General features: G+C 44.2%; 1 protein-coding gene and 1 long non-coding RNA gene across 6 annotated transcripts in view; one reads left to right on the top strand and one right to left on the bottom strand.

The window, feature by feature from the left end:
• IMPG1 (interphotoreceptor matrix proteoglycan 1) overlaps positions 1 to 13394 on the top strand; it is a 71653-nt gene that overhangs the window by 54517 nt on the left and 3742 nt on the right. For all 5 annotated transcript variants that reach the window (XM_053381316.1, XM_053381315.1, XM_053381319.1 and 2 more), the window contains exons 13-15: positions 2917 to 3455; positions 5317 to 5536; positions 10912 to 11122. In XM_053381316.1, coding sequence (XP_053237291.1) covers positions 2917 to 3455; positions 5317 to 5536; positions 10912 to 11122 — 970 coding nt within the window. The remainder of the gene's footprint in view (positions 1 to 2916; positions 3456 to 5316; positions 5537 to 10911; positions 11123 to 13394) is intronic.
• LOC128410272 (uncharacterized) lies at positions 2651 to 5412 on the bottom strand. The gene is made up of 2 exons (XR_008329441.1): positions 5329 to 5412; positions 2651 to 3452 (listed from the first exon to the last, which is right to left on the bottom strand). It is a non-coding gene; the product is annotated as an uncharacterized LOC128410272 (long non-coding RNA).

Here is a 13394-nt window from a genome sequence, read left to right as displayed (position 1 = left end):
CATATCATTTTCGGCCCTGGAAAGGGGTGGAATGGGCAGAATGGGGTGGGGGCAGAATGGGCTTATGCGCTGACACAACTTCCCCATACAAATGGGGAGTTGCCTGCATTGAATCACAGGGATCCATTTCTGTAATTCATTTTTGTAATTTTTTGGTATCCTTCACCGTAGCTGTCCATTTCACCGTAGCTGTTCCCATAAGTTGTACATTGGTTCTGTTTTAGAGAAGTTTTGCATATAACATTTTTTTTCCGTTAGTGAGTATATAAATTTATTTTCTACCTGGCATGCTCTTCAATATAGTTTGACATAGAATCATAGAATCATAGAATTGTGGAGTTGGAAGGGGACCACGAGGATCATCTAGTTCAACCCCCTGCAATACAGGAGTGGCTAGGTGGCATATAATAATAATAATAATAAAAACAACCATGGGGCTCGAATCCACAACCCTGAGATTAAGAGTCTCATGCTCTACTGACTGAACTATCACAAAGCTTTCATGTAAGGCCACCAAACCCCTGGAAGCGATTTTGATAGATGATCTTAGGAACGTGTATTTAGGGACAAGGTTTATAGCCTCTATATGCTGTTAGGTCTTCTCAACCTCACCTGTTGCCCAACCTGTTTGCGGTTCAGATCAGTAAAGTTACTCAAGGTTCTAGATACTTGGTGCTGGTGGTGAGAATATTAAGTTTATGAAGTACAGCTTTTTAGAATGTATAAGCTAAAAAAGTTTCCATTTTCCTAAGTAGTAGTAAGCCTATCTGCTTTCTGCAGGGGGGGGGGGTGATGCCACAGCTTGGCTAATAATTCTCCCCCACCAACTTGAGCACTGAAGCTCCCTGCTTCTAAGTCAATAGGTGACAATGAGAAATATCTGAGAAACAGGCTCCCTAGAGCCAGTGTCCATGCAACACTGATGTTTGTCCCCACCTGTTGCCCTTGTAGGAAGCACTCCTGGTAAGGGGTCTCTAAACAGTGATTATATAGGGTGGGTGAGTGTAACGTAACTTCAAAGACATTTGCCAGAAGCACTGCAATAGCAGAACAAGCAGTAGCATAGGAGAAATGATGGCAGAGACTTGAGTTATCTGTTTTGCAACGCTCACTAGGATTGTGGAGGGGAATAAACTGCAGATCAGACCTAAATCTATTCACAAAAAGCAAGTAAATCACTGCGTTCAAACAAAACGTAAGTTATTCCACCACATTCATTCATTTGCACCCAGTCACACTCAAACTTCATTAAAAGATAATTACCTAAACAAAAGTCAACAGCAACCCACTTCTGTGTCTTGCAACCACTCAGCCTTTGACCAAGGTATGTTGGCAAGTTATTAAGGAAATATTGAATCAGTGAATTTGTGGAATAACTGAAGAATGTGCATAAGTGTATTCAGCAAATTTGTATTGACTACACTCTAGGAGATAGTCAGCTTTACCGTTTTGATGTTCAAACCAAAGGCAAATCATTGTCATCTAATTTGCACCTAATTGCACATGCATCAAAGGTGCGACAGTTTGTCAAACCAATTAGTTGCTGAAGATTTAATCATAAAAATGAAGATTCTGAGCAAGAAATGTCAGCATAGCAACTTGTAGGACACAATACTACTGAAGCGAATTATTCTTGATATAATTGTCATCATCCCTTTATCTTTATGCTGTGCTCCTAATTCCCTTTCCTGTCATATTTCTTTTGGTTACAGACTCTTGAGTACTCTATATTTCTGTACAGAATGCCAAGGCCTTTGCACATTTAGGAGAAAACATGATTGGGAGGGGGCGGTCTGTAAGGAGATTTGGTGACCTAAGATAAATTATGAAAGTAATCGGGTAGAGCTATCATTACTAAAATAATAGTTTAGGGGGAAATGTCTAAAAGTGACACAGTGGCTATCTGGGGGGCAGAAAAGGACTGCACCCACGGGCACCGTCCACAGTGTCATGCATTCTGCCTGCTCTGCCATCCATGCATTCAGCACATTTGAAAAGGGCGGCCTTCACATATACATCTGAAGGAGTGTGAGCTCACTTGGGAATGTTCACCATGTAGGGTTTCAAATCATGCACAGTATTATGCAGCTGCACATGCATAGGGTCTCCTTTTGAGATGACACACATTTTCATAGGAGCCAACTCCTAGCGGCCGAGGTCCCTTCGGCCTCCCCCCAAAAAATATTTGAGGGAATGGGGCCCTCCAAAGTTGATAGGCATTGCCATTCAAATGGTGTGCGCGTGCCACGTCTGGTGGTCAATTATGCAAGGCAGGGCTTACCTCCCCCCCACAAGATGTCAAATGCAGGTGCATAACATTGAGGTTAGGGCTAACCCAGGTGGTCCTCCTTCCTCTGTATGCATGCACCAAATGCATGGAGATGACTGTATGAACAGAGTTGAAGAAGTAGGCCAATTTTTCATCTGAATATGGTCCTTACTAGAATAAAGAGAACAATGTTTGAGTTGACACATTAAGATTTTCCCTGGAATTCATGTTCCACATGCCTCCTCTGTTTGAATTAGTGTGTTTGCGGGAGAGGAGGCATGGGTAAGTCCTTGTGGAACTCATTCCATATGGATGGATGCCTCACTTTCACTCAGCCACTAGAACACTGTTGTTCTGTTGGACTTTTGAGACTACAACGGATTGGAGTTGAATTCCTGTATTTATTTGCTGCAGCTTATTGACATTTTAATAAGGCGCCCTGATTTGTATTTTGCTGAATTACTGTCATTTCAATTACCCGAATTGGATTTTAATTATTCTTTAGCCATCTTGTGTGCGTGTTTTCAGTGGAAAGTAGGGCATAAATGCCATAATAGGGAAACAATTCCGCTTCGACATCTTCCATAGCAGACCTTAAATGTGTGTTTTCTACAGTGTTGTTGTTCAACATGTTGCTTCCTTTTTAGATGTAAAGATTACTGATGACCTGGAATCTTCAGGTGATGAGATTTTGGCTGCAATAACTACTATACCATATGTCATTGGTTCTCCTGCTCTTCCCACCTCTCTTCCTGAAGATGATATTTTGGGGCCTACAGATCAGATCATTTTATTGCCTGCTGTGACTACCAGTGGTCCTTCTGTTGTCATTGACCAGTCTTTCGAAGCAACAAGCTCTGGGTGGGCAGTGACTGACGGTGACATCCCTACAGGATTTGACTTGGGGGTGCAAGATATTGCTACTGAACTAGATACGGTTGACATCATGAGGCCAGCAACAATTAGTGAGGATGGAAGTGGCTACTATGCACTGCCTGAAACTCCAGATATGACTCCAGCTCCTCCACTGAAGTACGTCACCACCAGCTCAATGACAACTGCAGCCAAAGGCAAAGAGCTAGTAGTCTTCTTCAGCTTGAGAGTAACCAACATGCGGTTTTCCGATGACCTCTTCAATCGGAGTTCCTCAGAATACAAAGCACTCGAACAGCAGTTCATGCAGCTGGTAGGTGGCAAAGAATTGGCTTTAATGCATTTATATTTGCAAGCTGTTATTCACCCCCCCATGCCATTCCCCAAGATAAAAACAAATTCCAAATAATGAAAAGCATTTTAAAAAGAAAACTGGCACCTACTCTTCTTACTACCCAACCCTGTTCATGATGCTAATCACATGTGATGAAGGGCAGCAAAGAAATTTAATGATGATGATGATGATGATGTAGTTTCAACCTCATCCCTGCCTCAACTTGGGTTGGAAGAGGAAGTCAATTCACACTTAACGGCAAACCTAACCTGTACTTTCTGAAACAATTGTTGTTGTTGTGTAGTCGTTTAGTCATGTCCGACTCTTCGTGACCCCATGGACCAGAGCACGCCAGGCACTCCTGTCTTCCACTGCCTCCCGCAGTTTGGTCAAACTCATGCTGGTAGCTTAGAGAACACTATCCAACCATCTCGTCCTCTGTCGTCCCCTTCTCCTTGTGCCCTCCATCTTTCCCAACATCAGGGAGTCTTCTCTTCTCATGAGGTGGCCAAAGTATTGGAGCCTCAGCTTCAGGATCTGTCCTTCCAGTGAGCACTCAGGGCTGATTTCCTTAAGAATGGATAGGTTTGATCTTCTTGCAGTCCATGGGACTCTCAAGAGTCTCCTCCAACACCATAATTCAAAAGCATCAATTCTTCGGCGTCAATTCTGAAACAATAGAAAACCCCAAACACACTAATTTTTCAAAATCCGCACTTCCCTGAATTTTATCTGGTTGTTCTTCACCTGAGTTGTGTATTTAGCTATGGTGGTGGTTAAAGTCTTCCTCTCAAACTGTGGCTCTATCACCAGCACCTCTGGAAGAGGGGAAGCTGGAGAGAGAATATTTTAACTTCTCCCACAAAGCAGAGCCCAGCAGGCATGAGAGGATTTTAGGGCCTCCCTTTTAGGTGTGCATGATGGGAAACCAGCACCAGAAGATAAAAAGAATGGCATCCCTTGAACTACCTTAGCTACCACTGATCACTCCTGCTGCCATTGCAGGGCCGGACTCTTTTGGCTTCCTCAGCCAGAAGGCTGAGGCTGGAAGTGTGAATAATCATAGCTGGAGGGTGCTAGCTCTCCTTGCCATGAAAGAACATATAAAACATGCTCAGTTATTGGCTATGCAATGCAGAGCTCCCAGTATACACAAATACCCATTGTTGACTTTGGCAGCTGGGACATAAATATCCAAGGCTCACTTTCTCCTTTTAACAACTAACAACACACAAAACCCTCTTGAAACCATAGAACTGCCTTGCCTATGGCTGCAATTCACATTTAAGCATGTTTAAGTCCCATTGATTTCTTTTTTAACTGGATTGCAGCCTATGAAATTTAATTAGAAGGAAAATCACACTCTATCTATCTTAATAGATTATTGAAGAAGATCTAACCAGAGAGACAGTTAAAGACTAACTGAGAAACTTAACCTGGTAGCAGATGTAAAGTCTGCTAATAAAGTCAGTGAAACAGAGCAGTTGATTTATGTTCCCTAAAATGAAAAGTGAAAATAAGTGGAATCAATGATACATGGGCAGTGATAGAGGACTTAAAGCAGGCATGTCCGAAGTCCGTTTCAGAGGCCTAATCCTGCCTTCTGGTTGATTTAATCTGGCCCCTGTGGCAGTTTATTTCCTGGGGTAAAATCGTAAAAACCCTCAACAACTTCAATCCTAAAAGAAGCTCAACAACTCCAACCCTTAAAAAAAATCAACAACTTTAGTTGACCCTTTGGTCGGCCCCCACAGCCCTTCACTTCATAAAATCTGGCCCTCTTTGAAAAGTTTGGACACCACTGACTTAAAGTTTTCTCTTTTCTCTTTTCTTTTTGTAGCTTCTTCCTTACCTACAGTCCAACCTAACAGGCTTCAAGCAACTGGAAATACTGAACTTCCGCAATGGAAGTGTGATTGTCAACAGCAAAATGAAGTTTGCCAAGTCAGTGCCGTACAACATCACAGAGGCTGTCCATTGTGTGCTGGAGGATTTTTGTGATGCAGCAGCTCAGCGCCTTAACCTTGAAATTGACAGCTATTCCCTTGATATTGAGCCAGGTGATGTAAAAAATGGGGCAGTGGGGGAAGAAACATTGCTCTCCTGCAAGCATTTCATGATGTCGGTTGCTCTCTGTAAGACGGGTGGCCCGGGAAGAATGAAAAGCCCCAGGTTGTCTCTATGTCATGATCAGGGTCCCTCCTGAGAACCCAGTGAAACATGGCACAGAGCCCAAGAGCTTAAATAGCTGCTTTTTATCAACAGAAAATAGCAATTGGGGAAATGCGTATTTTGACAAGAAACATTGCAAGAAATATATGCATTCTAAGCTAACACAAGGCACATGTTGTTTGCACTTATTTATTTGTAACAAAATGTAAAGCTCTTAAGCATTCCTGAAACGGTAAAGGTAAAGGGACCCCTGACCATTAGGTCCAGTCGTGGCCAACTCTGGGGTTGCGGCGCTCATCTTGCTTTATTGGCTGAGGGAGCCGGTGTACAGCTTCCAGGTCATGTGGCCAGCATGACTAAGCCGCTTCTGGCGAGCCAGAGCAGCACACGGAAATGCCGTTTACCTTCCCGCCAGAGCGGTACCTATTTATCTGCTTGCACTTTGACGTGCTTTCGAACTGCTAGGTTGGCAGGAGCAGGGACCGAGCAACGGGAGCTCACCCCGTCGCGGGGATTCAAACCGCTGACCTTCCGATCGGCAAGTCCTAGGCTCTGTGGTTTAACCCACAGCACCACCCACATCCCTAAGCATTCCTTAGCATTGACAAAAAGGTACCTAGAGAGAAACTGACTATACTGCATATTTACTTTTATTGGAAAAAAAGGATGCATAGGCCAAAATCAAGGAAGATATTATTTTGCCCACAGTCCAAATGAAGTCAATGGGAGTTCTGGCAAATGTTCTATGTACTTCACGCTTACAGAGAGCACCAACAGAATCACTCAAGAGCAAGAGGCCCATTCTTGCCAAGTGAAGCAGCAGCAGGGATCTTGTGCCAGTTAAAGCTACTGGCTGGGAGGGCCCAGCCTGGTGACTGAAACAGTTCTTCTGCAGCTGCAGGTCTGTTGCAGCTTTTCATTGGGAGCAGTTCCTGTAGGGGTGTGGGGAGATTTCCTAGCTGTTCAGTGCCCTGGCCAATGTCCGGCCAAACATCATGTAGAACATGGCAGAGAACTGAGTCTCTCTCTTAATGAATTAACCCTTCCCACAAGCAAATCTAAGAGTAGAATGAAAACTGTGGACTCTTCTTAGAATGTGCTCCCAGAATGTATCTCACATGTCCCAACACAGCCCAAGGATCACTTGGCTTTCTGGTCAACATGCTGCTGAGTTACTCTGCTGATTTGCGCACACTTCCTATGACAGCTGCAGCACTAAAGAGCATCTGTTTATTTGGCCACCCATTCTACAAAACTGGTGAAAGAGTTCATCAGGCATTACAGACCCGAGTTCTCATTCCTTTGAAGAGTCACACTTCAGGAACATGGCATAATGGGCACTGAGTACCCTGCTGCGAGATAAGCACATGTTACATTGAGGTTATATGCTTGGGTGGAGTAGGAAGCTGAGTGTGCATTTTTAACAACAGAAAACTGTCTGCTGACCAAGGAAGGGTGAGGAGGCTGGCAGCCAGGCTACAGTAACTGAGAGAACCTTAATGCAAGCACAAACAGTAACTGTGAGAAATATCTCAAGGTGGCATAGCAACTGTGCAATGTGAACTCCTTATCTGAAGTTGCGTGTGTCACTGTGTACTTCATGACTTTAAAATGTTGTCTTGACAACAGTCCTGAAGGATCCTCCTTCTACCTCACGTCCTGGAATGTTGATGCCACATTTAAATGAGATAAACAAGATGGGTGTTAAGATTGTGTCCCTTTTCTGACTAGAACAAAGTTTGTGGATTAAAATGTGAGATTCCATGCAGCCAAAAGCACTGTAAGCAAAACCAAACATAGTTGACCATTTGTTTTTATGTACGTCTGAAGGCATGAGACACTGCAGTAGCCAGACCTCCTCTGGGGGTTCTTCAGCACTGCAGTTTGAGGAGGTTGTAGACATTTGGAGCTGGTTCAGAGGACAACGATGGTCAAGGGTCCTGCAAAGAAGTCCTATGAAGAACGGGTGAAGGAAGTAGGTCTCTTTAGCCTGGAGAAGGGAAGACACAGAGGACATGATAGTTGTAGTCAGATACCTGAAGGACTGTCACCTACAAGAGGGCAGAGACATCTTGTCTGCTGCCCGAGAGGGCAGGTCTAGATCTAATGGGATTAAGTAACAGGATGACTTTATAAAAGGATTAGACAAATTCATAGAGGCTAAGGCTTCCAGTGACTACTAATCCTAATAGCTATGTTGTTCCTCCACTGATGGAGGCAATATGCTTCTGAGTACCAGTTGTTTGAAATCATCAGTCAGGTGCAGTTGTGCTCAGGTTCTGTTTGTGGGCTTCCCACAGGCAGCTAATAGAACAGGATACTGAGACTAGATGGGACACTGTTCTGATCCACCAGGGCTGCTCTCCTTGTGCTTTTATGAGGGTGGATGTCAACTGAACGTTAGGAGAAAACTCTGTCACAAGAGACTAGGGCCCTGCGGGACTTGACATCTTTCCGCAGGGCCTGCAAGACAGAGCTGTTCCGCCAGGCCTTTGGCCAGGGCGCAGCCTGACTCCCTCCCTCGGCAATCTTCGTGGAGCTCTGGCCCAATGGTGGCCAGTGGCTTGAATTTAATTAATTTTATAATGAATGATTTTAGAGTGTTGTTTGTGTTGTACTTTTGTATTGTTTTATTGTTGTTAGCCGCCCTGAGCCCGGCTTCGGCTAGGGAGGGCGGGATATAAATAAAATTTATTATTATTATTATTATTATTATTATTATTATTATTATTATTATTATTATTAAAGTTAAGAACAGTTCAACAGCGGAACCATTTACCTGGGTGGCAGCGCATGAGATTCTTTGGAGAGCCATCTCTTGGGGAATGCTCTTAGTCTGGATTTATTGCACTGAGCAAGGGATGGGACTAGATTAGGGTTTCCCAAACTTGGGTCTCCAGCTGTTGTTTGACTACAACTCCCATCATCTCCGACAGGGTGCCGACTGGAATAAAATAATGGGGGACCCAGGTAAGTCCCACCCTGCATAATCAATCACAAGTTTCACAAAACATTTGAATGGCAACACCTATCAACTTGGGGGGTCCCCTCAAATATTTTATTGAGACACCCTAGGAGTTGGCTCCTATGATCCCTGACCACTGTTCCTGCTAGCTAGGGATGATGGGAGTTGTAGTCCAAAAACAGCTGAAAATTTTGGGAAACCCTGGACTAGATGAATGAATGAACTATGAATGAAAACTGAAGTCGACAAATGCCTGATTGGTATATGTAGAAGAAGAAATATATCTTGCTTTCCTATTATTTGTTTTAAGGGTAGGATGAAAACTCATTACTTGAAAAAATAGGATTATGTCTGAACCAACTTTGTTCCTAAGATTCTGCAGAAATATATAATCTCCAGATTAAAAGACGGCTTTTATTTCAGTATTGTAAACCGGGTTGGGGATTGCTAACTATAACGGATATTCTAATAAATTCTGTGCAAGGCACACAATTACTTGAACCAGTTTCCTTAGCATGTCCTAAAGGATTTTTTAAACACTGTTACATTCTCTCTTTTAGAAAGCCTGGGAGATATAAAATTAAAAGTTCAGTGTTGTGGGAAAATGAGAAAAAAGATCTACATACTGGTTCTCAGATATTTGGAGATGAGGCAGACTGCCAAGGAAACTGAGCCAAGTGACACACGCAGCTATGAGTCGCAGTGGGTAGCAGACTATTTCAGAGAGGGACGAGGACTCCTTTCCAGAAATAAAAGCCCTGCTGGATCAGACCAATGACTTGTCTTGGCCAGGATCCTGCTTCCCACAGTGGTCAAACAGCTGCCTTCAGGATTCCTAGAAGGAGGGCTTGAGAGTAGTAGCGCTCTCCCACAGTTGTTCCTAGCTAGTGGTTCTAAGAGTTGGGAGATCTTCAAGATCTGATAATGCTGGTGGATTTCCAAAAAGATCAGTTAAGAAATCTTATGGCACTTGGAGTATTTTAAGTATTAAAAAAATAAATGTTATAATAAATACCAGTGGTGTCATTATACCAGTGTTTCTCCAACAGTAGACTAGGAACCACTGGTGGGACTTGCGCCATTTTCAGGTGGGCTTCTGTGTCTCAGCTTGTCCAGAGCCCCCTAACCTGCCAGCCATGCCATAGCCTCTTGGTTGTACTAATGCCAGCACTGGCAATTCCTTGCATACTGAATCAAGCTTGTTAGAATGTGGGGTGAATTGTATTAAGACATGGAGAGGAGCACTAGATACAGGGCTCCCATTATTTGTAATAGGCAACTCCATTATTAGTCTGAGCATACGACTGTCACAGGCAGGAGAATCAAGTAAGCAGAAAGCCAGATCACCAAAGAAAAGAATCCATAACTGCAGCTTGTGGATCGAGGGCCCGACCCCCGCTATGTGAAATAAACACACAAGGACACGTGATATAAGGTTAATGGGCAAGAAAAGGCCACAACTTTATTGATTACAGCAGTGAAAAGGTATTGGCTTAGGCATTGGATGACTATAGGAGGTGGGTTTATTCAACAGTAGGTGGAGCCTGTTGATGCTAATCCAACTATAGGCTCACCCCTGATGTCACCGAGGGTCGTGCCATGGCCTCCCGCCAAGCAGGCATCGGACGGAATACACGACTGCCAGATTCCTTTAACGGAATCACCCACGGTAGATAGCATAGGCGATGGCCACACCTAGTCCTTGACACACATGAATCCAATGCCTAACCTACCCACCAATACCACAAAAGTTGTGACGATTGCTACGAGGTAGGCGAAAAAACCAAAAAGCCTAATGCCAAATGGAAAAATTCCTACCAGGCCCCCCAGACAACCGGGGCGACCAACCTAAGGTCCATAGCAAGGCCAAAAAACCTAGACCCTGAGCTAAATGGGAGTGGAGGGTGGGTGACTCGCTGCGGGACGATGACGACTGAGGAGGAGGCGGAGCTGGAGCCGCAGCATTAAGCTGCTAAACACGCCCCCGGAGACACCTGGTTGGCTGCCTCTGGTGGGCGTGGGCGCCAGCCAGGTGAGGAGGGGCGGGGGCTAAGGCCCCCGGCCAGGGGCGGAGCTCGGGCTCCCGCCCACAACCACTCCCCTCTCTTCCAGGGAGGAGAGTCTTTGTAAATGCAAAATGATTCTGGCTCTTCTTCTAAGATGTATTTGACTGATAGACTCGTACTTGTGGGAGGAGCTCCTGTTTCCCTCCTCAGTCAAGAGTAAGTTTTTGCCAAGTGTACGTGGCACTGCAGCAATGGACCCATTTTTTTAAAAGATTATCCTTTTCTTTTACAGCTGATCAAGCAGATCCTTGCAAGTTCATGGGATGCGACGAATTTTCACAGTGCATAAAGAATGACTGGACGAAAGAGGCCGATTGCCTTTGTAAGCCTGGTTATGTACGAAGAGATGGTCTGCCGTGCCGTAGCCTGTGTGAAATTGAGCCACACTTGTGTGTTAATGGTGGCAAGTGTGAACTGGTTCCAGGAAGAGGGGCAGTGTGTAGGTAAGTGTCACCACTATTATATTATTATGTATTTATTTATACCCTTCTTTTCCCTTGGCAGTGACTCAAGGCGGCTTAAATGGGGGGGGGGATAAGAACAGCTAAAAACATTTTTTATATAAATTATTTGTTTTTAAAAATCATTTAAAACAATTAAACACTAATCAAACACACACACACACACACACAATTAAAAACATACAGATATTTATAATAACAGCAGCAGGGCACCAACCCTTTCATTAAAAGAAGTCTGTTCCTTGTTGTCCTTCCAGAAGAGGAAGGAGCCAGTCTAGCTTCTCCAGGGAGGGAGTTCCAAAGTTTTGGGGGCAGCCACTGAGAAGGCCCTATTCCCACATCCCTACCAAGTATGCCTGTGAGGATGGCAGGACTGATTGTGATTATGAATGCAGTGGTACCTCGGGTTACATATGCTTCAGGTTACATACGCTTCAGGTTACATACACTTCAGGTTACAGACTCCGCTAACCCAGAAATAGTGCTTCAGGTTAAGAACTTTGCTTCAGGATAAGAACAGAAATCAGGCTCCAGCGGCGTGGCAGAAGCAGGAAGCCCCATTAACTAAAGTGGTGTTTCAGGTTAAGAACAGTTTCAGGTTAAGAACAGACCTCCGGAATGAATTAAGTACTTAACCTGAGGTACCACTGTATTGTGAATATCAATGTTGCTGTAGAATTTGAAAGATATTATGGAATCTATTGCATCATGCAAACAGCATCACATGACAGAATGCAGCCATTATTCTTGGTTAGACATTGACTAAGGAGTGAACAGTGGTTTATGGCATCCAATTGTAAAGCTCTCTGGTAGCAGGACTGGGAAGATCCCAGGAGAGCTCCTGCTTGCCATAGTAACAGTACTGGCCTAAATGGGCCAGTGCTATGTTATGCGCCTGTGCTCAGCATCAAGTTTTTGGTTCCCACATAGTCATGTTGACTTCTGGCCTCCATTGTTTGCCATAAGCTGGAATCTACTTCATGCAGCTCAGCGGAAAGGACTTCAACATTAAAGTTTATTTTTGTCAGATTTGAATATTCCATGTACTTGTCAGCTGTGTAATGGACCAGATGCTTTGTTTAGATTTAGCTCATTTTAAGAATCTTTAAATTGAAGGAAATAATCTTGGGAGTTTCCTCGTAGCCTAGTTGATAGATAATGACAGGAAATCCTTCAATCGCCTCATCAGGCATAATAGAAAAACAAAATAAAAATGCAAATCTTCCTATGTTCAGGCCTGTTATGGAGAGAGGAATTCATGCGCTGGCTGGTAGCCTATGCACCTGTTCTGCTATTGCAAGGGGCATGTGCTAGCAGAATGGAACACTTCCCTCCTCTCCCCTGAAGCCCCCTGCACACCCTCAAAATCAGCTCCAGGGGTTGGGAGACCCTCTGGAGAACATTTTGGGAGTGGGTCGAGGAAATGGAAGTGTCGTTGCACCAGCAGAACTCCACTGTGTTGCTTTGGATACAATCCCCTGCTTCTATATTCTAAAACTGGGAGGTTGGCCTTTCCTTGCCTCCCAGGCACCTCTTGCGAGGAAGACCTGCTCCAAGCTCTTTTCCTTATAGGACCTTCCACCATCCCAAGTGAGCATATGGAGCTTCATGAGGTAAGTATCTGAGACTTCACCGTGCTTGTGGTGGGAAATGTCACCGTATAGGAAATGAACCTGAATGAACACACATTTGCCTGTCAGCCACTTACACCACGTTATTATTAGCAATTCTATTACAGTGTTATTACCATAATTTATGTACAGCATTTATAGCACACTCTATAGCAGTCCTCAGGGTGTCTTATAAGAAGAAATCAAACAATTTAAAAGTTAATATGGAACCATAGAGTTACAGAGTTGGAAGGGACCCTGAGGAACTCCCTGCAATGCAGGAATATGCAGCTGTCCTATGGGGCATCGAACCTGCAACTTTGGCATTATCAGCACCATGTTCTAACCAACTGAGCTATTCTATAAATGACTGGCATTCAGTGGAGTCAGCCCCCTTGTGGAATTGACATCCACATGAGCTACAGGACTTCCCCTTCACTCTCTTGCCCCTGTGTGCCTCCAAACTCCACTCTGAGTGGTTGTGGGGACCCCTGGAGCATATCTGAGCTGGGGGAAAGATAGGAAGGGGAAGTTCTACTGGGCCTACTCACACTTTGGGTGCCGGCTGATAAATATAAATGCAGCATAAAAAGTGGAATAAAAAGAAAAGTCCTAAAACCTAACACAGATTAAAGGGTTTAGGA

Source organism: Podarcis raffonei, chromosome 3, assembly GCF_027172205.1.
Source record: "Podarcis raffonei isolate rPodRaf1 chromosome 3, rPodRaf1.pri, whole genome shotgun sequence".
Classification (NCBI taxonomy): Eukaryota; Metazoa; Chordata; class Lepidosauria; order Squamata; family Lacertidae; genus Podarcis; species Podarcis raffonei.
This window is presented reverse-complemented; position numbering and strand designations above follow the sequence as displayed.